Source organism: Malus domestica, chromosome 14, assembly GCF_042453785.1.
Source record: "Malus domestica chromosome 14, GDT2T_hap1".
Taxonomy (NCBI): domain Eukaryota; kingdom Viridiplantae; phylum Streptophyta; class Magnoliopsida; order Rosales; family Rosaceae; genus Malus; species Malus domestica.
Window position 1 is genome coordinate 26,728,288 of NC_091674.1, and position 25,375 is coordinate 26,753,662.

At 38.3% G+C, this 25,375-nt stretch overlaps 6 protein-coding genes across 8 annotated transcripts; 1 reads left to right on the forward strand and 5 right to left on the reverse strand.

Moving 5' to 3' along the window:
• Nucleotides 1-187: 187 nt before the first annotated feature.
• On the reverse strand, nucleotides 188-2,512 carry LOC103455232 (bidirectional sugar transporter SWEET5). Its single transcript, XM_008394821.3, has 6 exons — nucleotides 2,405-2,512; nucleotides 1,828-1,864; nucleotides 1,517-1,733; nucleotides 1,109-1,270; nucleotides 717-836; nucleotides 188-585 (listed from the first exon to the last, which is right to left on the reverse strand). The coding sequence occupies exons 1-6, from the start codon at nucleotides 2,445-2,447 to the stop codon at nucleotides 454-456; spliced, it is 711 nt and encodes a 236-aa protein (XP_008393043.2). The 5' UTR covers nucleotides 2,448-2,512; the 3' UTR covers nucleotides 188-453.
• Nucleotides 2,513-6,413: 3,901 nt separating this feature from the next.
• Nucleotides 6,414-6,860, forward strand: LOC103455314 (RING-H2 finger protein ATL56-like). Its single transcript, XM_008394898.2, has one exon. It carries the CDS (start codon nucleotides 6,414-6,416, stop codon nucleotides 6,858-6,860), a length of 447 nt encoding a protein of 148 aa, XP_008393120.2.
• Nucleotides 6,861-7,617: 757 nt separating this feature from the next.
• Nucleotides 7,618-9,393, reverse strand: LOC103424514 (protein DELETION OF SUV3 SUPPRESSOR 1(I)-like). 2 transcript variants are annotated; one of them, XM_070812078.1, is made up of 3 exons: nucleotides 9,217-9,393; nucleotides 8,477-8,590; nucleotides 7,618-7,888 (listed from the first exon to the last, which is right to left on the reverse strand). In XM_070812078.1, exons 2-3 carry the CDS (start codon nucleotides 8,565-8,567, stop codon nucleotides 7,752-7,754), a joined length of 228 nt encoding a protein of 75 aa, XP_070668179.1. In that variant the 5' UTR covers nucleotides 8,568-8,590; nucleotides 9,217-9,393; the 3' UTR covers nucleotides 7,618-7,751. The 2 variants fall into 2 exon arrangements, with proteins under 2 accessions (XP_070668179.1, XP_008360815.2); XM_008362593.4 differs by lacking the exon at nucleotides 9,217-9,393 and adding an exon at nucleotides 8,678-8,813.
• Nucleotides 9,213-9,896, reverse strand: LOC139191262 (U-box domain-containing protein 19-like). Its single transcript, XM_070811839.1, has one exon. The coding sequence runs from the start codon at nucleotides 9,894-9,896 to the stop codon at nucleotides 9,213-9,215; it is 684 nt and encodes a 227-aa protein (XP_070667940.1).
• LOC103455230 (U-box domain-containing protein 19-like) lies at nucleotides 9,387-11,388 on the reverse strand. 2 transcript variants are annotated; one of them, XM_070812077.1, is made up of 3 exons: nucleotides 10,468-11,388; nucleotides 10,299-10,372; nucleotides 9,387-10,209 (listed from the first exon to the last, which is right to left on the reverse strand). In XM_070812077.1, exons 1-3 carry the CDS (start codon nucleotides 11,331-11,333, stop codon nucleotides 10,139-10,141), a joined length of 1,011 nt encoding a protein of 336 aa, XP_070668178.1. In that variant the 5' UTR covers nucleotides 11,334-11,388; the 3' UTR covers nucleotides 9,387-10,138. The 2 variants fall into 2 exon arrangements, with proteins under 2 accessions (XP_070668178.1, XP_070668177.1); XM_070812076.1 differs by having other exon boundaries at nucleotides 9,946-10,209; nucleotides 10,299-11,388.
• A 2,986-nt stretch (nucleotides 11,389-14,374) lies between these two features.
• LOC103431162 (aldehyde dehydrogenase family 2 member B4, mitochondrial-like) lies at nucleotides 14,375-18,277 on the reverse strand. Its single transcript, XM_008369305.4, has 11 exons — nucleotides 17,992-18,277; nucleotides 17,032-17,151; nucleotides 16,752-16,894; nucleotides 16,449-16,602; nucleotides 16,123-16,352; nucleotides 15,860-15,949; nucleotides 15,610-15,783; nucleotides 15,384-15,521; nucleotides 15,134-15,271; nucleotides 14,981-15,042; nucleotides 14,375-14,898 (listed from the first exon to the last, which is right to left on the reverse strand). Exons 1-11 carry the CDS (start codon nucleotides 18,095-18,097, stop codon nucleotides 14,625-14,627), a joined length of 1,629 nt encoding a protein of 542 aa, XP_008367527.2. The 5' UTR covers nucleotides 18,098-18,277; the 3' UTR covers nucleotides 14,375-14,624.
• Between the last annotated feature and the right edge of the window lie 7,098 nt (nucleotides 18,278-25,375).

The window sequence follows — 25,375 nt, forward strand, 5'->3', positions numbered from 1 at the left end:
ATAAAACTCAAGAATTAGTTGGTCCTGAAAAAGATCAAGAATCTTGAAGCAGGAGTTCTAAACATCAGAGAGCTGAACTTGTTTTATTGGTTTTGGTATACCAAGAACAAAAGTTTGTGTTTTAGCTTTTCCCAAGGACAGAGAAATGGATAAAACTTATTCAAGAAGTAATAAGGATCAACCGAGCTAATTTGAGGTGATAGGACCGCTAATATACAAATAGCATTACCTCAACTGATACAGTTAATTACAGCAGTAATCCATCTAATGACTAACTCAACAGATAATTCAGGCAAAAACCTGCAAAAATTTTGAGGAACTAAATGGCACAAGAACTAGTTGGCCATAAAAAACAAAATAAAAAACAAATATTAATGCCTTAATTTCTCTCTAAGCAGTCAACCCTACTTAGTGGGATAAAAAAAAAATTGTTGTTTGTCAATTAGTTTCTCTCTAAACATTGGACACTTGGACCTCCGACCGCGGTCTGACATCAACGTCGTCTTCCCATCGAGTGGTTTTGTAGAAGGCGGCGTACAAAATGAGCTGCAATGCGCCGGAAATCGTTCCCAAACCATTTGGAATCTGCCAAAGTTATTCAAACAAATATGTTAAAATTTTGCACTTTTGTATGGGAAAAGGTTCTTTTATTTACTAGTTGGCGCTCATATGGTCAATTAATATGTGTTGAAACTTAATTTGGTTCATAAAATTACCAGAATATTGATATCCAGTTTGAGGAGTGAGTAGACCAGCCAAATAACTCCATTGAAGAAGTTAGCAAGTGAGAGGTAAAATGGCATATACTTTACGCTCTTTGTCTTGATCACTATACCCTACCAGTCAAAAGAAAAACACATAAATGTTTGGAACAGATTTTCTCATAGATCAACGAAAATATGAGAAACTTGGGTAGGGCAACAATAATCACGCATTCTCACAAAGTAATGGGTCTCATATTATTTGGCTATGATCCGGGAACCTTATAGAACTACAACTATCAGTGAACACCATCAAAATCTCTATGCCCTACTTAAGTTCTTCTCTAGTGGAGAGATTGAATATTAGTTGAGAGTACTAATTAATTCATAGAAAAATATATACATACCATGACTGTCAATGGTGATACATACATAAGGATGTTGAAGACAATGCAGATGATCCCAACTACCAGAGACCGCTCTTTAGTTGTACTGAAAACGTACATGGTAACAAAAACCACAATAACAAAGAAGACAACTTCAACCACAAGTGCAATAAAGACCTTCAACTGCAACCCAAGAAAAGGAAAAACATTAGGATATAAGTTTTACCACAACGACAAAGAAGATAACTTGAATCACAAAGAAATATTAATACTTGATGCATTTAACAACATGACGTATTTTGGCACACCAACTAATACATTTGTTAATATACTTTTTAATAAGGGTGGATCGTATCATTGTGTGTCTAAATTATTTTACTTTTATTTCGTTAGCATAATATATACTTACATGTTGCAATATATACTTACGCGTTGTGAACCTGGAGAAAAGATTAAGAAGACGAAAATGTAGGCGAGTTCGGTGACAAATCCAATGCCATTGATTGTTATCACAAGAATGCTGTCAGGATGGACAAAGGGCATGCCATAGAAGAGCCATAAGGCACAATTCAGCAACGTTACTACGTAGGGATCCGGCTTGAAATCTGATACTGCTTTTTGCTTTACTATTCTATAAAATGTTGGGCTGCAATGTTGGATTCATTATTCAACACAGCTAGATTAATTAGTTTTTTAATTGCAGATGAGAGAGAGAGAGAGAGAGAGAGAGAGGGAATTACATTGGGGAGAGAAATAAGCACAAAGAGATGACATTTCCTGGATGCAAGGTATATAGGGAACAAGAAAATCATTAGAAATGTAAAAGATTTAACTGGAAAAGGTGAAAAAATATTAAATACTAGAAAAACCTAGATTAAAGAAGATTATGTTTAGATAATTTTGTCACAAGAAAACACATTCAGACAAAAATCAACATGGTAATTATGTTTAAATAATATATACAGTTTTATCAAAATGTAGAGAGCATTTCCGATGTATTTCTTCCACATTATACGTGCAATATCTGCAGGTCGTTTATCTTTGTGTACACATTCATGTTTGATTCTTTGTCAGCCATCAGTTCATGCAATTAACCAAAAGACGTCACACATTCTTTCTTGATAAAACAGTCATTGGTTAATTAGTATTTTCGTTTAGTTTACGATTTTGACAAAGAAACCCTAAATCAAGTGTTCATGCATGGTAATTGCCATGCACAAGGTCACCAAAAACTTCATATGTCGCTACTGATAAAAAATAAATTTGAAAACGTAGAAGTAAGAGGTAAAAAGCAAACACCAACACAATTTCACTGACCAATAATGCCAATAATCGTTCTGATTAAGCCTGTATCCACCATTTTTCCGTTTAAAGAGTGCTAGTTTAAGTACTTAATGTCTTAATGAATCCAATTTTTGATTATTTAAAGGGTCAACCTGCCTATATATGAACGGATGCATGAAGTTTTGGATCAAAACAAGATACCATCCACTAAATTTGGGGGGTCTCTAAATCTATTGACTAAATTTTCGTCCTTAATTTTCTAATCAACCGCAATTAACATTTTCTTTTGTTAATTAATATATGGTTCTGGATAATTCACCGTTGAATTAGGAGTGGTGTGAGTCTGGTGAATCATCTCCTCACTATATATCCGTTTCAAGATAGTATAGAGCGGCGTTTCATGGATTAGGGTTCCACAAAAAAATGGAAAACAAAAAACCCCCGCAGTTCAGTAATTTCAGGTAGAGTATACAGCAGCCCCGGATTTCTCTCTCCTGTAATACGTTCCACATGTCCAGCTTCAAGCCGGTGTTTCAATTTCAATATCAGGAATTGTTTTCGCTCACCATCTTCAGGTGATGATGATACTCAACACTTTATTTATAACTGTTAGATGAATTTAAATTTCAAGATCTAGTAAATTCTAGATAGACACAAACTTCAAAATTTAAACTCATCAAATTATAATAAGTTGAATAGTGAGCAGTATCACCACTTCAGTGTGGTGACAAAAATTACATCCTTTCAGTATCAACGTGCGGAGAAATTTTTCTGGTGACTAGAATTCAAATAACATTAAGAAGACAATAGTTACTACACATCTGCAGCAACTGTCAATTAGTTGGTATGCTCAATGTTAATTAGTTGGTATGTTAATACTATCTACTCTTTTTTTTTTTGAAATAAATATAAACAACAAGCTCTTAATGTCAGATTTGTATCTAAAATATAATCCGGATCCTCTTTATGAGGATTCCGGAGATCCGTGAATCGTGTTCGTTAATCGTACATTGTACGGTTAGAAATCATTTTAAATATTTTTATTTAAAATTAAACACAAACAGTACCTGATAAAAACTGACCGTACGATATACGATAACGAACATGATTCACAGATCTCAAAGATCCTCACCAAAAGATCCTCATCAAAATGATCCGGAGAGGATCCTGTTGGCCTAAAATATTCCTACAAAATAGAGCGGAGCTGCTTTAACCCAAAAGAAATTAGGTCATCGATCTGCACTATCTTATCTACTTGGTTTCCAAGCTTTGGCATTTTCTTTACCAAAAAGGCTTTTGCATTTTCAGAAAACCTTTAGGTTTTTATTAACAAGGAAATTATTAAAATCAAATGGTTAAAAAAAAAAAAAACAAAAACAAAACAAAGAAACCCCCGTTAGGTGGCAAAGAGTTTACGAAGAATCACACTTTGAAGAGAGTCTCCGTATGATTTCTCATAAATCAAACATAGTAGTGTCATATACATCCTTTTATGTTGGAAAAATTCCTACAATAACTATAATATTGATTCTATTAATTGAATAGAAATTGAAAGTGGTGCCTTTTGGTTTTAGATGTGTTTATTCTAATATGAAATTCAAATAAACGGTGGGAACTTTTGAGTCTTTATGAATAGTAACATGCTTTTTGGAGACACATCTCTACTTCTGTAAATAGGCAAGTCCCCAAGTAATCATGAATAACTTTTTTATTATTCACATAATCATACATAGAATGTACTAAATATTATAGTCTCATTGAGTTCATATGAGAGAGTTTTCAATATAATCATGGTTTAGAGTGCTACTATTACACAGGCAAAGCTACAGGGGGGTCCCATCGCTGAAAGTGAAGCCCATGAGCGACGGTCCGCCCTTTTGCTCTCTCGAAAAACCTGCAAGTCATGGAGCCCTTTCGTAATCGGCCATAAATTCGAAAAGCGCATTAGCGGACGCCTAGGAGGGAGTAGGAGGGACTAGGCGGAACTATACACTGCTCAAATCCTCCTTCCAGTGTTTCGGGTAATTGGTTTGATACTTATGAGTGGTTGAAGTATAGTATAACAAGAGATGTTGCATTTTGCTGTTATTGCTAATTTTTCAAATGTGATTTTGATAAAGCAGAAAATGTTGGCATTGATGTATTTATTGAAAAAGGTTTTCAAATATAACTTATTTGTATTAATAGAATATAGACGACATTACTATATAAAAGGATTTGATTGTTGCATTTTTTTGAATCTTGCACTCCTTTAAATTCGCCCCACCCTATATAATTAATTCCTAATTTCGCCACTGATAATGGGCCCCGATAAACTTGCCTCGACCATTATTAAGTTTTCTGATCTATTTTCATATGCATTTAGCATTGTTTTTCTATAATCTGTATGCATTAAATTATTTATTTAATTACAAGACTTCGTTTTATTTTATATATACTTAATATAGCAATTAGATCCTATTTACCCTTTATTTATCCTTGTCAAACTTTTGATATTGCATGTAATTATCGACCCACTTTCGTACATGATTAAACATGATAATTTGATAAAAATTATTAATAACTAGATTTAATTAAAAGTAAGGGGCATGTTTATATGAATTCTCCAATTACCACCATCTAAATTATTATTTCCGCCTAAAAGTTGGGCTAACTAACAAGCTTGCCTTACATTTTATATCTCTATTAATTAATGAAACTCTCTTTATCAATCAAAAGAGAGTGAAAAACTACTAGTGTTCTATCACACAAAAATATGAAATAATGTAATTTCACAGGTCCAAATTTTAGTGTTTTTTATTGAAGGATCATCTACAAGTGATATTAAAATACCTCCACTATTAAAATAAAATAAAATAAAATAAAATAAAACCTCCCACTTCCCCCACGTTCTCTCTCTCCCTCTCTCCTTCTCATTTTCTAAAAAAATGTAAAGTGTGTAGGCCAATACTAGTATATATATAGGGTTTAGGGTTTAGTGTGTGTGTGTGTGTGTGTGTGTGTGTGTATATGTATAGTATATATACAGGGTTTAGGGTTTAGTGTGTGTGTGTGTGTATATATATATATATATATATTATACGTAGGTGTCATTCTGGTGGTTGATATCATAATTATAAATCAAAATAAACATGCCCCTTGTTTAATTGAAAATGTCTAATTAGCAAACTCTTGTGTTGTACGAGTTTGGTTATAGAATCGACGTTTTAAGAACCTAATTTGTTGATGAGCAAAATCCAATTTCTTGAGCGTTTGTTTAAATTAATCGGTCAGATTAATGATAAGTTATGATCGTTAATAAATATATAGAGTCATTACTTTTTATATGCAAGTCACAATAAGATATGAATGCAAAATTAGCTCTCTAAAACCATTAACATAAAAGTTTATGCACATATTTCAAACTCTAATTAGCATTTAGCCTGGCCTCAACTTTAAACGCAAAATTAACTCTCTCTGCCTCTCTCTCAATCAGAGAGCTTAACCTAATTTTCAATCTTTTTAACCATAGATTACTTCTTATTTTGGATGGATTAGTCTAAATTTGAATAAAATCTTTCTGCCTCAATTCTCATGGCCTGGAATTTGTATCCTCTCTATCCATAATTTATTAGCGCAAAGGGACAGAAGCAGCCCACTTGTAACTACAAAACTGTCATGCACATAATTCAACCAAAACTCAAACCCCAAGACACACGTTATAAGCTTCTGTTCTTTCCTTCTGTTCCAGTTTCTTCATGCCACCTGAACCGGTCTGTTCAAAACTGCGTTTTTTCAGATAAGATCGATGGTTTTGATGCATGAGGTGGCCTTCAAAAGCTTTCGGGCTCGTTTAGGTTGCTTCTCTAAAAAGTACTTCCGTTAGAAGCACGTTAGAAAGTTTTTAAAAATCCAATCACTTGGAAGAGAGCTTCCTGAATAAGTACATGGCAGATGCGAGTTATTCTGTCAATTGCTGTTGGAAGTGCTTTAAGCCATTCCAGAAGCTTTCAGCTAATTGGGTTTGATCTCGGTTGTGTCACTTCTGTACAATATTTAGGGAATGGAGATTTTAATCTCTGTGATCTTACTGTTCGTGGGGGTTGCTGTTTTAGTAGTAATTCATGTGTGTATCATTGGGAGAGCATTCAACAGAGGCAATGATCAAGGTGTTAATCGGGTTCAAAGAAACAGCATTGTTGCGATAAAAAAGATGTCCAATGAGGAACTGAACATGCTGCCTTGCTTCGACTACACGGCAGAAGAGAAAGGGACCACGACCAACCACCCTGTGGATTGTGCAGTTTGCTTGGAAAGTTTCAAGGGAGGCGAAAAATGCAGGTTGTTGCCAAATTGCAGGCACAGCTTCCATGCTCAATGCATAGACTCGTGGTTGCTGAAGACTCCGGTTTGTCCGGTGTGTCGGACTTGTGCTAGAACTCCAAAGATTGATGTGAGTTTGGGAGGGGCAAGTGGCGTTTCCGGCGATTTTCGAGTGGAAATGACCTAGCAGGCAGGTTGCTCTAAGTTTTGTATTTCGCTGCCAATAATGATTTTTTTGTAAAATGTTTCTTTGCTTGCATCCTTTTTCATGAAGAATTCAATGCTGGTTCTGTTTAATGTGATCGCATTGGGAAGGGGGAAAAAATTTGGTTTCTGCCGACGGTAGATTGGGATTTGAAGCCACAATAGATTGCAAAATTTGTTATGGTCGCCTTGCATTAGGGGGCAAAGGCTCAAGGTTCGCCCTGTTTGTTGATCTTGAGCCTCGAGGACTTACATAACCGGGGACACCAACTGGTAGTGTTTCAAACCAATAATGCAATCACATGTTACTAAAACATACGGCGATGCATGATATAATTGGAACACCGCCACCTTAGCGTTCCGGTTTCACGGAGTTATGTAATCGCTTTGTGCAAGCCATGAAAACGCAAAGGATCAGTTAATTCAGAAGAACGCACAGCAATGAAGATATGTGATAACTGTTTCACCATTCTTGGTAGATAGAATAGGCATGCCCCTCGGACATTAACGAGGGGTTTTCGGACAACAACGTCATGGTCACGCTATAGATACAAAAGCATCGCCATATAAATTTCAACTCACGAAGACCAGGACATCATCTACTAACATGTTAGCTTACAAAATTCGGATATTTACGCGTACCTCTAGGAAAACACACAATGTAATGTGCTCTCAAGATTTCACATTCACAGATACAAGCTTAACCTTTGTGATTCGAAGCAAAACTAAAACTCAGCTCAAACCACTAAATCTTGAGGCTTTATAAAAAAAAAGTTCATTGGAAAGGTAAAAGCTAGTGTTTTGAAACGAAAGATAACAAGAAAACCCATCTCAAGTTCACAAAACAAAGAAAACTACCGACGTAGTCTGCAGACTAAGCTGAGCTCTTCTCAGTATTGTTCTCAAGTTCCCTCCTCAGCTGCAGAGAGAAGTCATCGTTAACATCATCATCATCCCAGTCGTCTTCCCACTGCTGTGTCACTTCCTTGCCTTCCTCTTTGTCCTCCCATTCTGTCATTGTTCAAAAACAAAACAAGACGAAGTTAGAACGATGCATAACTCCTATCTGATCAGCATTGCAAGCGTACACACAACAGCATGAACCATAAGTAAAAGCAATGCAGGTACTCTAAACCTAAACCAGATATGCAGAGAATCACCGTGCTTACACAAATCAAGTCTACAAAACAATACCGAACACAACTAGAACGGCTCCTTCTCAAAGTAGTTACCCAATTTGAATTCTTCGTCAAATTAACGAATATTCAAATAAGTTACCCAATTTGGGAAGCATGAGGCCCAGAAAAAGTTAACCAATTTGAATTCATAAGCAAATTAACGAATTTCAACAGTTTTAGCATACCACAGTATCAAAACTAAGAGACCCAAAAACTTAAATCCACCTACTAAATGCTAATGCAGGCGAGACATTGCAAAAATCCCCAAATTAATTAAAAAAATACATACAATAAGTCAATAACAGTAAATTTCAAACATTTCCAATCAATTGAAACCCTAACAAATAAATAGCACAAATTGAGATTGAATTGAAACTAAGGCTAAACGATTCAAACACGTATTGAAGCGCAGAATTCATACCTTCGTTGATATCAAACTCTTCGAACTCGTCGTCGTCTTCGAATAGATCCATCTTCGCGACCTCCGTCACCGCCTGGGGCTCCGCCGCCATATCGATCCTCAAAGCGCACACACCTAATACAACAAAAAGCCGATTCAGCTTTCAAATTCCACGAAATCAGAATCAAAACATAGAGAAATTAAAGAATGAGTAGAACATACAGAGAGAGATTGGAGAAGCTGAGAAATTAGGAATTAGGGATTTCAGGTGGGAAACTTCTGGGTTTTCTACAAGCGTCAACGGTCAAAGAGGTAAAAGCCCAAGTGAGATTACATTCTTATATGTGGGCTTTTTATGGTTAAGCCTTGGGCCCATTTATTTGTTCTTGTTGATACTTAAGGACATATTTACCCAGGAATCTGATTTTAGTTACGGATTATTCTTGTGCTTTTGATAAAAGTTTAGATGAACAAAAAGTGAGTGCGGCTCACTACAAGTAATTGGGCCAAGTTAAAGCCTAAATAATATTTCTTACATTTGAATTTTAAAGGTAATTACTTAAATTATATTTTGCAGATAATATAATGTCTAAAATCAATCGACCGCCTTTTTAGGTTATTTACAAAATATATTCTAAAATCATAATCTTTGTAGCATTTTACAAATTTACAAAGTATAAAGCCTAACTAATGGTTGTTTTTAAATATTTACACCATCTATGAATGTATTTACATGCAAAATCGAGATGAATCACGGTTACCGAACGCTTTGTTTGCGCCGAACTGCAGTACTCATCCATCTCGGTGCGCTAGTTTCACCGAAGTTATGGAGAAATTTGATGAGGGAGGACGCTTCATTGATCGAGTGAGATGTTCCATCAGTCAAGAGCGAAAACAGTCTAGGCATTAGAGATGGTTCCGTCGCCAAAACAGCAACAACTTCCGCCCCGCCATTGATGCACAAAGACAGCAATGTTGAAACACAATACTTTTTCGCTCTTTGGGATGTCGAAGTTTGAAGAATGCGGATGATCAAATGCAGATCAATGGCGTAGAGGATTTCATGTGATCCTACCGCATTCTCGGCCAAAATTGCGAGAATTGCTAATGCATCATCAACAAGCTGATCAGGGTTTTCTGATGATGAAGATATTATGTCAATTAGCAATGGAACAATGCCTGCGTCCAGCACTTTTTGTAGATTCTTGGCACGAAGGAGCAGCCCGAGAATTGCAACCACGGAGTTCTTTTTGCCACACGTTGTTCCTTCCCTGATCAGCTCCACAAGAGCTGGGATGGCCTCAGGTAATTCTCCAATTAGTTTTCGATACTGGCTTGTCAAAGAGAGGTGAAATATCGTTGCAGCTGCGCATTGCCGGGCTTCTAAACTCAACCCATTTTTAAGAACAGCAACAACTGATGGTAGTCCTCCCCATGACATTATCAATTTCATTCCGCTTGCGTATTTCGCGAGCTTCAACAAGGCTGCGATTGCATTCACTTGCGTGGATGCATCCGCGGAATTCAGTAGTTTCAGCAGAGGAGGGATGGAGCCAGCCTTGATAAAACAAGACCTATTGAAAATGTTTGATTTGGCTAGCAGCCGAATCTCATAAGCAGCCTTGTTTTTCTGTTCGCTTGTTCCGCAAGCAACCCTTCCGCTGAGAAATCTCGAGAGAAACTTCATTGCTTGTTTAGCAACGGGGCTACCATGCGCGACCGTTTGATCTTTGTCGGAGCTTTGCGTTCCTGGCCTGCCAAGAGAAACGCCATTGTATTCACAAAGATTTTTTAGTAGCTTGCGAAGAATCGAATTCGGTACCAACTCTGTGTTTGTGATCACCTCTCCTGTTTTGGGGCAGAGCATGTTTCCGGCGCGGAGCCATTTCTGAATCGAACTTCGATCGTATGTCTGACCTGTAGATACAGTCACCGGATCAAGCATTAGCTCAAGAGAAATCGGGCACTTGAAATCTTCAGGGTTTAAGCAACGAAACATCTCCACGTTGCACCTGGAATCGATTTGATTCGCAGCGTTTTGATGATCCAATGTTTCGAAGATCACTCCCCTGCTGTAGCTCAGGAACCCCACCAAGCTACTGAGAAAAGGAACCTCCCTCTCGTCGCGATCGGAACGCTTGAAAGCGATTTCTTCTTCCAAGAATTTGATCTCCATGTTGCAGTCGCTCCATCTTTTGACTCGAAGGTAATCGAGGACCCGCTTTACGGCATTCAAATCGGGCTCGATTCCCCTTTCGAATTGGCTCAGAATCGCAAGCAATCGTTTCGAAGCCAATTCGTCATCCGCTTCGAGCTCGATTTTGACCTTCCACGATTGCTTCGACACCAATTCAACCAATTCCTTAACTTCATCGCCAACATCGATCAATTTCAACGGAAAAACATCAAGAGCCGTCGCCAAAGCTCGAATCAGCAGCCGAAATTGGGTAGCAAGAAACTCGCATTTCGTCAGCATCAAAATCCGACCGCCTTCTCTCGTGCAGTCTTCCAACAAAAACCGGATTTTTTGGAAGACGAAATGAAGCTCGGAGAAGCAGAGGACAGCGGAAGATTTCGAAAGAGCCGAATTGCACTCGCATGCCTCCTCAAAGAACATGAGAAGAACACGAACTAGGCGAATTGCTTCCCGGCTATTCTTCCGTTGCGTCGCGAAGCATTTCGAGTGGAAATTGCAGATTGTGTGGGAGAGAGGGATCAGAGAGTCGAGAAGGGTCTCCGGAGAAATACATTCGCAAGGGCGCACCGCCGGAAACATGAGTATCCGGCGGTCGTCGCTATCAAATCTCCAATTCATTGATACAATTGTGTGTGGAGAAACAGAGTGGCTCTGTTTTTGTACATAAAATTGGTGTAGCATTCGACTCAGAAGAGAAATGGTTCTCTGTTTTTGCTCTCTGTTTGTTTTCGGAATTAATGGGAGGAGCAGCGGCAAAAGTTGCAACAATATAGGGAGATAACGGGCACGTGGCGGGATCCTAGTAGTCCACGTTCCTAAGTTGATTAGGATTAAAAACATAACTGGATAGGCTACCTGGACACGTGGGGAGGTGGGGTTCGCTAGTGATCGTGGGGACCACAAGCCGACTGGGACACGTGGACTCAGCTTTTGGGCGACGTGTTGCGGTGGCAATGGGGCACCCAGAGGAACACGCGTGTGTTTTCCTGTGTTTTGGGTCAATTTTAATTAGAGACAAAAGTCGATTGACTAAACAGAAAATTAGAGTTTAAAAGCATGGGCTAACGCATGCAAGTTCACGTTAAACCGACCAAAATTCTTGAGTGTAAACTGTTCATTACTAATTGTTTTATGTACAAAAACAGGTTTGATTTTAAAAGAACGTAAGGTGTGACTTTTATTAGGTCGCTTCGATCACTAAGTAGAAGTAGTGCGTAAAATGATGGTGAATGAAAAACAAACACAAATGCAAGTGGTTCACTTTAAGTTGAGTTACGTCAACCAGGGTAGTGGAGTTCTCATTAATAATGTAGAGCTTACATGATACAAAGGTTCAAGCATAATCATCAATAGTAAATTCTAATAATGGATTAAGGAATCTAAGATCATAAGAGGCTTAATTGTGGGAGAATGATCTTTTTATAATTGATGAGAGATCCTTGTTTTTGTCATCGGTCGATGTGGGACTCTAAGAGTTTTATTCTAGTGTTGACAAGTGTCAAAATATATTGATCTCTTAGTTCGAGAGAAACTCATGTGCTTCATCAGTTGTGCCTTAGCATGACCCCTTAAGTAGGTCCCTGAACGAATATAGTGACCGGTACTCGGTAGTTTCAGGATAAATGAAGTATGGTTTTGAGATATAGACACAAATCTCAAAATTTAAACTCATGTAATAATAATAAATAGGATGGTGAACAAAAATGCACACCATTATTCATGAAGAATGGGACTTGGCTACTGAAGAATCAACAACACCCCTGCTGATCACCAATCACGACTGGACACATGTCCAAGTTGTTGATTTTTTAATCCAACTTAAACACGTGTCCAGCTGTGATTGGTGATCAGCAGGGGGTGCTGCTGATTCTTTCAACAGCCAAGTTCTATCAATTCATGAATCATGATTCTTTGAATTGTGAATGAACTTCTCTGAATATGATTTTATAATACTTCTTTCATTTTTTAATAAAACATATTTTCTAACAACAAACATACGTGGCATACTTGACGTCGAGAAAATAAATAATTATTTTAATCAGAATTCATTAATATATTAGAGAGATCTTATCTTAAACAATGTTTTAAGACTAATGAAACTGCTTTAGGTGTAGCGGTGAAGTAATTTCACCAGTTTTATTTCTCAAGCAATTTGGTCACTTAAGCAATAAGTTAATACATAAATAATCAGTTTTATTTCACCAATCAAATTCTTGTTTGTGGCCACAAAAGGGGTTTGACAAGTGGACCAACAACATTGCGCCAAGTTGACCGCGTCTATTTTTTGGAGATTAGTATATTAATATGCGTTCATTGGATTTTGGTTTATCCTATAATTGTGATTGGGATGTTAAAAAAAAATGTCTTTGACATCATTCCCCATGGAAAGAGTAATTAGTCGATGCCCGATCAAGTGGCGTTACCGATTTATTAATATTATAGTATACGTTGTTGTTGAATATCATCATACTCGGGAATTTAGATTAACGAGTTCTGATATATTATTTTATCGTCTACTTATATTATAAAATATGAGTTAATAACATTTCACTGCAGTGTTAAGTTAGAAGAAGAAGAAACATAGAGGAAAAACGAATCAATTTTTTTTTATTTATAAAAGACACTGTTACATTGACATATCGGGACAATTAAGTAACTATTTTTGACTAACTACATTTAGTTACATTCTAATCGGATAAGGATTGTCTACCCTCCTTGTTGTTTTGTATGATCACGGTTAAGCCACGTTAACACTTTATATTATGTTTTTTATAAAGATAATAAGACAAAAATGAATAGTAATATAAAATATTGACGTTGTTTAACTGTGACCATACAAACAAAAAGATATGAGAGCAACTCCACCATTGGAACCCTTCCCCCTGGCAATCCACTATTGAATCCACCCTATTGAACAGTAACTGCCTTTAATGAATAGTAACTACCATTAATGAACAGTAATTACATTTTACATCTCCACCCTTGGAGCCCTCCCCCTGGCAATAGGTAATAAAATAGTAGTTTTTTTTGTTTGTTTAAATAATATAAAATTAAAAAAACATGGAAATGAGGCTGTAGGCCCACGGGCTGACACAAAAAAAAATAAAAAAATGCCTGGCCCTCGGGCTGCAGGCCTGTCAACTCCCCACCCCCCTTGTGCTCGGGCTCCCACCCTCACTTGGGCTCTCCAAGGCTGGAGGGTTGTCCACTGGGCCTCGGGCCCTTTCCTGATGCCTGTCCCCCGAGCAATCCACAAGGGTGGACTTGCTCTGAGAGGGCACGGAAACAAGAAAGGCAAACAATCCTTGTCCATTCTAATCATCTCATCTAATGGCTGTTATCCAATTTGACGTGTGGCTGTCATTGAAATTTTTCTCAAAAAAACCTTCTGGTTTTTTGACATTTGACGTGCTTCGAAAAGTTTGACCCCACTCCTATATTATAATATTTTAGAAAGAATCTCACATTAAAAAGTTGACATGGTTGGCTGCAATGGCAACAAAACCATCCCTTTTCAGCCGGTTGTGGGAGAGGAGGGATTCAAACCCCAACATAACCACGTGTTCTAATCCTTTGAGCTACAAATCTCGTTCCGTCTACCTTGAATCTATTCCTGAAAGTGCCCTAAAAAAAACGAATCCTTTCCTCTCTAATCTTAAAATTCGATAGAGATGAAATTGAATATTTTTTTTTTCTTTGGATTACGCAAGAATATATGAATATATCCGATTTAATCTTCTTGTTTCTATACTTTCAACAACTTGGTACAAGATTGTAAATCTGTCTTGGTTATTTGTAATGAACGCCGAAAAGCACTAAATTTTGAAGGGATGAAACTTCTGAAGCATTCCCATATAACAGTACAACGTCTTTATGCTACCAGAAACTCGTCAAACTTCTTTGGATTCCAGACAGACTTTGTGTTTCTTTATTATTTGAAACCACATAAATCGGAGCATATGGTTCGGTCTTCTACAACCATGCCGGATTCTTCAAAGGAGTGACAACAGCCTTCACCTGCAAGTAGTTATGAAGGCTGTAGATTCCCTTCTCTCTGCCTATTCCACTCATCTTGTATCCACCAAAAGGAATTGCAGCATCAAACACGTCGAAGCAATTCACCCAGACTGTCCCAGCCCTCAATGCCCGTGTCAAGTAGTTGGCGGTGTCAATGTTTTTGGTGAAAACTCCGGCAGCTAGACCATAGCGTGTTGCATTTGCCCTTCGGACCACTTCGTCGAGCTCCCTGGTACACAACGTGAAATTATTAGGCATGTAAAAAATATTCCAATGCAAGAACCTGATGCAGAGTGACAGTTTTAACTTACTTGAATTTCAAAATTGATTGCACCGGGCCGAAGATCTCATCCTTTGCTATCAACATATCGTCCTGATTGAAATGTTCAGGAATCGTGTTACGTGAAATGATATTTCAAGTGTATAAGTTGAAGCGGCTATCTTTGGACGAAGAAATAATATACCTTAACATTTGAGAAAACAGTAGGCTGGATGAAGTATCCCTTGGAGCCCAATCTTCCACCTCCACATTCGAGGGTAGCATTGCTATCAATGCCAGCTCTTATGTATCTAAGGACCTTCTCAAACTGCTCATTGTCGATCTGTGAATTGTCGCAATGATTAGAAGCCTAACTTAAAAACTTAAATTCTTTATATCACAGATGAGTACATGAAACGAAAAGAACATCGTTGAAATGACAAATATTTGAGTACCTGAGGGCCTTGTTCAACGCCCTTCTTAAAGGGATCGCCAACAACACGCTTCACAGCACGTGCCTTTGCTTTCTCTATGAACTCATCATACACACGCTCATGTACAAAAGTACGAGACCCGGCACAGCAACATTGCCCCTGCACGTCATCCAAGCATTCATTAATGATGTGTTCCGAACTTCTGATTGTACAGAACCCGGATTCGTGGAGAACTAATTGAACCAACCTGATTAAAGAAGAGAGCAAAGTGCGCAAGCTCCACAGCATGATCAATGTCAGCGTCTTCACATATAATGAAAGGTGATTTCCCTCCGAGCTCTAATGTTACAGGCTTAAGATTGCTTCTTGCAGCCAATTCAAGAATAATCTTTCCAGTATCAGTTGATCCGGTGAAAGCTACCTGAAAAGGGACGCGGTAATGGTTTTAAGGAGCTGGCATATCCAGTGTACAGGGAGAGAGAAGGACCCAAAAATACCTTGTCCACATCCATATGACTGGCAAGAGCAGCACCAGCAGTTGGCCCATCTCCAGAAACTACGTTTAGAACACCCGGAGGAAGACCAGCCTGTCACAGAGGAAGCTGAGTATACTAGAAAATGAACTAGGACGGAAAAGAAATATAGAATGCACACACTTCATGCTGATGCAGAATAATAATACTACAGATTTATTTTTATATATTTCTCTTGGCACGTAGATGTGTACTGAGCGAGGGAGAGTGAGGCGTCACAGGCCTACCTCTTGGAATAGCTTTGCGACATAGAGGGCAGTCAGAGGCGTCTGCTCGGCGCTCTTTAGGACAATAGTGTTACCACAAGCCAGTGCAGGCCCAACTTTCCAGGCAAACATGAGTAGAGGAAAATTCCATGGAATAATCTGTCCTGCAACACCAATTGGTTCATGCAGCGTTTGCACATGATAAGGTCCATCAGCCGGAACAGTTAGACCATGGATTTTGTCAGCCCATCCTGGATAATTTGAGGAAGAAATTGTATATAAAAACAATGTAAAACAATGTAATGAATGAAAAAGCAAAACAAAGCAGTTCATTTTAGTGTTCTAACCAGCATAGTAGTGAAATAGACGAGCCAACATTGGTACTTCGGCTGTCAGAGCTTGTTCATAAGGCTTCCCGTTATTCCATGTCTCTAGAGCTGCCAGCTCTTCACTGTTTTTCTCAACCAAATCAGCAAAGCGTAATAATATCCGTGATCTTTCCTGATAAAAAGAAGAAAAAAAAAAGATGAAGTCTCGGTGAAAATGCAGATCAATATCTTTATATCCCTCGTATACTAATCCAGCAGCGAAAGCACAACAGAATAATGTACTTTACAATCCAGACCAATGCGATGTACAAAAGTTCTTACATAAGCGCCCATCTTCGGCCACGGTCCCTCATCAAATGCCTTGCGAGCAGCAGCTACTGCACGGTTAATATCTTCTGCGTCACCCTCAGCCACATGAGCAATCACTTCTCCTGTACGAGGATCGTATGTTGGAAATTTTTTTCCTGGCAAACAAGAATTTCAAACATTAGCTCCATTACATTGTTTTTCTATCCGGCAGCCACATCTTTTTGCAAGTTCCAATTAGCCAAACACAAGGGCATCAAATGAAAATCTTTTGCTCAATGAAGAAAAATATTACCTGACGCAGCGTCAACGAATTTCCCATTGATTAGGTGCTGAGTGTGACTAATTTGAACAGGTGGAATGATTAACTCCTCAGTTGCTACAGCAGTACTGCTAAACCTGCTAACACTTCCCCCTGAAGATCATAGGACGAATATTATTCGTCATATTAAATCAAAGAAAATTAAAATCAAAATGCCATCCTTGGTTGTATGATGGCATCTGAAGAAATCAATTTTGCATAAAATTCGATAGTCCCTCGATTCCTTCATTTTTCGTTCTGTAAATCGTTAGTTGAGTCATGTGATAAGTGTTTTTTGGTCATACTATTTCCACCACCCTCCAACACAAGAAGAAAGCCATCATTCAGAAATTCCACACACACACACAAAGAGAGAGACACCAAATCAAATACAGAAATTCATACAGATCGTCGTCGCATGAACTTTGTCAATCAACAACTAGCCTTTCTATTGATCTTGATTAGTTCCAGCTTGAATTACTCGCAAATGTGAGTTAAGTCAGTTGGTCACGGACAGTGTGCCCAAAACTGAATTTTACTAAGTCATCTCTCTTTTCCAAATTACTTGCATGATCTCAGTTGGGTTGCACATCAACTGTAAGGTTTAACATCATTTTTGTCATCAGGGGATCTTACATCACTAAGTTTTCATTTCTGGGGGATTCAGCTAGCTTTTATAAAGATCCAAGATGCTAGTCATATATTTATAATCCACAAACAAAAACAGTCAATGCCCTTTTTAATACTAGATCAAACTAGATTAACAACAGATTAAATTTGGAATCTGATGATCAGAGAGAGACAATATCAGATCAAAACAGTAAAAGCATGCATGAAGATAAAAACCATGGAATCAAAAGAAGAAACCAAAGAAAGATTCACAGAAGAAAAAGCGAAACAAAAGTAAAAAGGCAAAAAAGTAGAAAAGGACAAAGGTGGGAAGCAGGTGACCACCTCGAGAGCGAAGCAGAGAAGCTGCAGAACCAGAAGAAGAAGAAGAAGAAGAAGAAGCGGCTGAGAGGGAGCGAGAGAGTAAAGAGGAGAGTCTCCGAGCTGCCATATCCACCCACAGAGCTAGCTGCTGAGAAGAATACCTCTTATCTTTTGAGTTTTGATTCCAATCTTATAGAAAAACAGAGTCCTCTGTCTTCTGCCTCAAAAGTTTCAAGGAAGACAAATAGCGCTCTCTCTCTCTCTCTCTCTCTCTAACCCACTAGACGGCACAGACAAAGAGCACTGTATTTTTAAATTTAAATTGTTATAGTTTTTAAATTTAAATAATAAATTATGTTTGATCTTATAGTCTTTTGATTTTTGGTTAAAGATGATTTTTTGTGATAGGGCTAAAACAAGCCGTATAGCCATTTGGTCCTTGGTTGGAGATGAAAGCAAATATGATCATATATTGTTCATTAAAATATTAATTTCTTAAAGGACCAGAGGGTTAAAACGAATTTTCTAACCAGCCTTCGGTTAAGGATAATCTTAGTATAACACCAAAATCCAAATGAATTTAAAAATTAAATATTATAAAACAGCAGAGAATATTACTAAAAAGCTAAACGAATAAAGAGTATGCTGTGAATTTTCAGTTAAACTTTTATAATTGGCCTAATTTTTTAGGCATTAGATTTTAAATTTTTTTTATTCAAATTTTTATGTATTTTAACCACGTGCACGACATATAGCAATTGTTTGTTAAAAAAGAAAGATAATTTTTTTCCTAGTATGGACACCATTTCTTCTTCTTTTCTTCTGTTAGTTTATTCCGTACACTTTTGTTTGAATTTTAGAATTTAAGGAAAATTTGACTAATTGTAAAAAGTTCATAAATGTAATGAGTTAAAATTCAAGTTCAGTGGGAAATCGACAGACACTCCAAGTTCGGTGGAAAAATCTGCCTAACCCTCTATCAACTAAACAAACCAGAAACTATCTATTCCATCAGAAAATAATCGATTATGCTCCGATTCTTACACACTAATTTACAAATGAAAAATCTCTTACGAGTTTATTTAATATTCTTCTCATCACCAACCCCTATAATTTTATTGATATCTTTCCCACATCACAAAATTTATGGGTCCAAACGTTATTAAGCTTTACAAGCACTGCTATTCTCTTGGTTTCATCGTCATCTTGGAGTATGTTTTTGAATGGAAAAATAGATGTCAACTTTTAAGTTGTGTTTGGATTTTTTTTATGTCAGCGACACTAAATTTATATTATTCATTGAAGTGGATTCGAATTTAGATTCATATGGGAAACACAATGTCTTAGCCAATTTGATAAAGCTTTAGGTATGCAAGGTGTTCAAATTAGTCGTAGAAGATTAGTTATGAATGAAACTTATCATTTCTACTCACAAAAAATAATAGGATTTGTGTTGAAGAATACAAATCTTCCATTAGAGATTTTAAAAATTAAACATGGCTTATATTGATTTTGTGATAAAATTATTACACTTATCGCCTTGCGCATGTAGTAAAATGTAAGTTGTGAGACAATATTTATGTTGTTAGTAGTGGATTTATGGTTCGACTTTTTAAAAGACTAACATATAAAATTAAAATTTGAACGTTGTCATTAATTTCTTGCTTCATCATACATTTTATTTTATCATCAATTTCTTGTCACAACACCTTTGATATTATTTTATATTAAAATTTGTGTTGCTAGTAGTGGGTTGATAGTTCTTTTTAAAAGATTAACATTTAAAATTAAAATTTGAACGTTGTCATTAATTTCTTGCTTCATCATACATATTATTTTATCATCAATTTCTTGTCCCAACACCTTCGATATTATTTATATTAGCACATTTGAAAGCAAAATCGGCCGCAATTGTGTAATCTTTTTAGGGCACGACACCTTAGGAATTAATACAATATGAATATGGTTAAGTATCTTCAGCAATCTGACCGAATGGAAAAAGTTCCTAATCTACACTAATAGGTAAAAACTAGGAACGCAATAAATTAAAAAAAAGAAGATAGTTTTAACAACCAAAGCAATCTACCACTTATAAAGACGTTTAAAATGATAGCATTTGTTAATGCACAAAGTCGGAGGTCTTGGTACAACGTAAATCCGACCGTGAATCTGCATGAAATGTAAATAACACAAGATGTATCGTGGTTCACCCAAGGTTTGGGCTACGTCCACACTGATTGTATTATATTTCTCTATTGAAGAGGGAGAGAGAGCTTAGAGCTTAGGGGTGTGAGGAGGCTTAGGGTTTGTGAGGGTGAGGAAACCTTTTTATAGAATAAGGGCTCCTCCCCTAATTACATATTTGCCCATTCCTTTATTACATAATTACATTTAAGTCCCCTGAGTATTTATACGAGGTCTAAATACGAGGCCCTAAATATGGTATAAACAGTAGTCCCCCAAGTCTTCAGTCAAGAGAGTCTTTTTGGCTGGAGACTTAAAATTCAGTTCATGTGTGGGCCGAAGTAACTAGATGATGTCTTGAACTGATGCTCGATATGAGGCAGTGCTCAATCTGAAATAACGGTTAACTAGAAGTAGCACACGCTGCGAGACTGCTCGGCTCGTGGCTTATGTTGCCTTGGTTGGCTCGGCTTGCAGCATTTGAAGGTGAAGGAGTCCATTTTATAGAATAAGGGCTCGCTTCTCAATCCATGAATGATGGGCTAGAGTTGATGCTCTCTAATGATGGTGAGGGAGTCTCTTTTATAGAATAAGGGCTCGCTCCTCAATACATGAGTGATGGGTTATGAGTGATGCTCGCAGCGAGGCGGTTGCTCAGCTGGCGGCGTTGCTCTCTAATGATGGTAAGGGAGTCCCTTTTATAAAATAAGGGTTTGCTCCTCAATACATGAATAATGGGTTAGAGTTGATGCTCTCTAATGATGGTGAGGGAGTCCCTTTTATAAAATAAGGGCTCGTTCCTCAATACATAAATGATGGGCTAGAGTTGATGCTCGCGACGAGGCGGTTGCTCAGTAGGCGGTGATGCTCTCTAATGGTGGTGAGGGAGTCCCTTTTATAGAATAGGGGCTCGCTCCTTAATACATAAATAATGGGTTAAGTCCTTCAAGTATTTTTCATGAGGCCCAGTTGAGGCCCAATATATGGTACATAATGTAGTCCCCCAAGTCTTCGGTCAATAGAGTCTGTTGGCTGGAAACTTCAAATTGAATCCATGTATGGGCCAAAGTGGTGGTTGTTCAGAGGCGGTATTTGTATACCCTGCACTGAAGCTTTGTAGGTGAAGCTTTGCAAGTGAAGCTTTGAAGCTAGAGCTCTGTAAATGAAGCTTTCGAAGCTGGAGCTTTTGTAAATGAAGCTTTTGAAGCTAAAACTCTGTAAATGAAGCTTTTGAAGCTAGAGCTCTGTAAATGACGCTTTTGAAGTTGATTGACATGAGTGATGCTCATGAATGTTTATGTTGATTGACATGAGTGATGCTCATGGATGTTGTTATGAGTGATGCTCATGGATGTTGTCATGAGTGATGCTCATGAATGTTGACATAAATGTTTATGTATGATTGTCATGAGTGATGCTCATGAATGTTTATGTATGAATGACATGAGTAGTGCTCATGTATAATTTGGAAGTATTGGGCGTACTTTTGATCACCTGGTTGGTGGTAATAGCGGCAGGTTGCTGAATAATTTTGGAGTACTGGGCATACTTTTAATCACCTGGTTGGTGGTAATAGCGGCATGTTGCCGAATAATTGTGGAGTACTGGGCGTACTTTTGATCACTTGGTTGGTGGTAATAGCGGCAGGTTGTCGAATAATTGTGGAGTACTGGGCGTACTTTTGATCACCTGGTTTGAGCTATTTTGGGCTTATGGGCCTTCGCCCTCTACACAACATTCCAGCCCATTTTTTTTGGGCTTTTGCCCTTTTTTTTTTTTTTTTGGTATTATTACCTTCTGATGGGGTTTATACAGATGTCTCCGAAAGATAAAATAAATTACATCATTCAGAAATAACAAAAGTAAATCATATATGGGATGTTTATTCCTCACTTTTGCTTTCTCTTTTCTGTTTTGTTCCTCACTGCTTTCCTGCTTTCCTTTTGCTTTCTCTTTTCCACTGCTTTCCTGATTTCTTGAGTATGAGGGCCTGGCTCGAGCACATTCTCACCACATTCGAGACATAGCAGATAATCCCTTAGAATATATGCACAATGTCACACACAACTTTTAAACTTTAATCACCGACAGAAGCACTTGAGTACGAGATAATCATGCGAAGATGGCTAAGGTAGATGAGGCCCGCGCGGACCCCATTGGAAACCACCTCTCAGATTCAATTTCCTCGTGTGCTTCACGTCTGGTTCAATTTCTTCTTTTCCAAAATTTGCTTCACAGATTCAACAAACTTAGTGCGCCCATTCATCAACTTCGGCGTCTCTTCCAGCAGAGACTCGAGATGTTTGTCAATGGAAGACACTTCATTTCGAATTGCGACCAACACGTCGGAAGCAGCAATGAAAGCTCGGTAATTGGCCACTGCCATCTCCTGCATTTGCCTCTGTATTCGTTCCGCATCGACCCGGAGAAGCTCCGGTTCCTTATGAAGGCGATCGAGGGTGAAAGAAAGGAGCTCGGAGACGTAGGGTTGCTGGGAGACGGAGGCCAACAGGAGGAGGTTTGCCACTGCGGATGAGTCGTCGGCAGCATTTCCAGACTCCATCATCGGATGGTGGAGCTCTGAACTGGATGGAGGTTTCGGATTTCAGACCCTTCGGTTAGGGGTTTGGACGTATCGGAGGGAAATGCTGATTTTCAGATATGTTGCTGCTGCTATGCAGATTTTCTATTCCGTTCCCACTGCTTCTGTCGATGCGGATTTCGGCATCCATATAGTACGTCCTTAGTGGGACCGCCTCAAGTTAGTCCACTTTAGACGATGACGATGACGGAACTGGAAGGAAGAGGTCAGAGATGGCGACTGCTTCGCCCACTGGTTCTGAAATTCATCTCTTCTTGCTGATTGTTCTGAAACTTGTTGGTGGCTTGTTCCAACTCATTCAAAACCTCAATTTCGCTGTACAAATTCGAAGTTGTACTCATATACCTCTCCATTTTTCTCACCATGCTCTCCATGTCTTTTACTAAAAACCCTAACTCCTTCATATGGATAACCCCATTAACGAGGTCGGCATAGACGTGCTCGAACCCCTGTAGAGCAGGCTCGGCGCACCGCTTCCCGAGCCTCCCCACGATGACAGCGACCCCGTTCAGCTCCTCCAGTTTCGTGACTCGGACTCCGATGAGTTGGCGGATCGAGTCAGCAACAGAGACGTCGAGCAGAGGATGGGCGAATGAGGAACTTTTGGCGAACGGGTTTCTGGTCTTGGCGAACAGGTTTCTGGTCCTGGTGAACAGAATTGTTAGGTCAACGTGTCAGGAGAGCGAGGTCCGCGAGAGGATAACCGTCAACTACTAGCATGGTTGCCGTTGATTCTAGTGAGGACACTTCTGCCGAGATCCGTCGCAGCCTCCACTCCTTCACGCTCCCCTACCATCTTCCTTGTCTTCGCGCGACTACCAGGCTCGCTCCTACTTCCTACCTCCGTAGGAATTGGGAACTGGCAGGTGAGATGAATTTGGAGGTGACTCGATCTCAAAATCGCCTTGGACACGAAGTCCCCCACCATGTTTTGGATCGCTTGAGGAGAGAAAAAAGCGAGAGCCAGACAGAAAGAGAAAAAGTTTAGTTTAGAGAGGGATATCTTCTGAATCTGGAGTTTTTTTATAGAGAAAGCAAGAGGGATGGACGAACGGTGGAGTGTGGTGAGGTTCTGGGTTTCTGTCGATTCATGGTGGATGTGAAAAAATTGAAAGATAACCGACATAACTTTTCGTATCGATTCCCACAAATGGCGCCAAATGTTGATGCATAAAACCGGAGGTCTTGGTACAACGTAAATCCGACCGTGAATCTGCATGAAATGTGAATAACACAAGATGTATCGTGGTTCACCCCAAGGTTTGGGCTACGTCCACACTAATTATATTATATTTCTCTCTTGAAGAGGGAGAGAGAGAGCTTAGAGCTTAGGGGGTGTGAGGAGGCTTAGGGTTTGTGAGGGTGAGGGGGCCCTTTTATAGAATAAGGGCTCCTCCTCTAATTACATATTTGCCCCTTCCTTTATTACATAATTGCATTTAAGTCCCCCGAGTATTTATACAAGGTCTAAATACGAGGCCCTAAATATGGTATAAACAGCATTATTATGAGAATAATTTGTTTTTTTTGGGTAAAATACTATTTACTACCCTTATTCCCCTTCTTCTCCTTCTTCCTTCTTCTTCCTCCGAATTTGAGGAAGATTTTTTTTTTCTTCCTCCTTCTTCTCCTTCTTCTCCTTCTTCCTTTCTCCTTCTTCCTTTCTCCTTCTTCCTTCCCCTTCTTCTCCTTCTTCCTTCTTCTTCCTCCGAATCTGGAGAAGATGAAGGTTTTTTTTTTTTTCTTCCTTCTTCTTCTTCCTTCTTCTTCCTTCCTCCTTCTTCCTTCCCCTTCTTCTCCTTCTTCCTTCTTCCTTCTTCCTTCTTCTTCATCTTCCTCAAAAAAAAAAAAAAAAAAACCTTCATCTTCCCCAGATTCGGAGGAAGAAGAAGAAGGAATAAGGAGAAGAAGGAAGAAAAAAAAAGAAAAAAAAAGGTTGTAGTCGGAGGAAGAAGAAGAAGAAGAAAGAATAAGAAAGAAGAAGGAGGAAGAAGGAAGAAGAAAAAAAAAAACTTCCCCAGGTTCGGAGGAAGAAGAAGAAGGAGAAGGAGAAGGAAGAAGAAGGAATAAGGAGAAGAAGGGGAAGGAAAAAGGAGGAAGGAAGAAAAGAAAAAAAGTTGCAAAAGAAGGAAGAAAAGAAAAAAAAGAAAAAAAAATGTGGATGACACGTGGCGCCCAGTCATTGTCTACGTGGGCGTCACGTCACAATTAACGGTAGATTTAACAGTTTGACTAACATATGTATGAGACTGTCCCAAAATTTACACTTTAGGTATGAATCTGAAATGAAAAAAAATTGATGTACTAAATGTTGAAAACCACAAAACATGAGGGTAGTAAACAGTCTTTTACCCTTATTTTTTTAACAACATTATGAGGAGAATTAAACGGTCACAATTGATAAGGAATTACAATAAAATTAAATTAAAATAAAGTACCACATAAATGACAAGTGTTTAAAAGCTCGTTTGATAGTGCTTTTAAAGTAGCTGAAAGCGTTTTTTGTGAAAATATTTTTGAGACAATTCTTAATAAAAATGCAAGTGAAACCTGAAAAAACGCTTAAAGTACTTCCTACAAGAAGCACATAATTGGTACTTCTTGCATGAAGTACTTTAA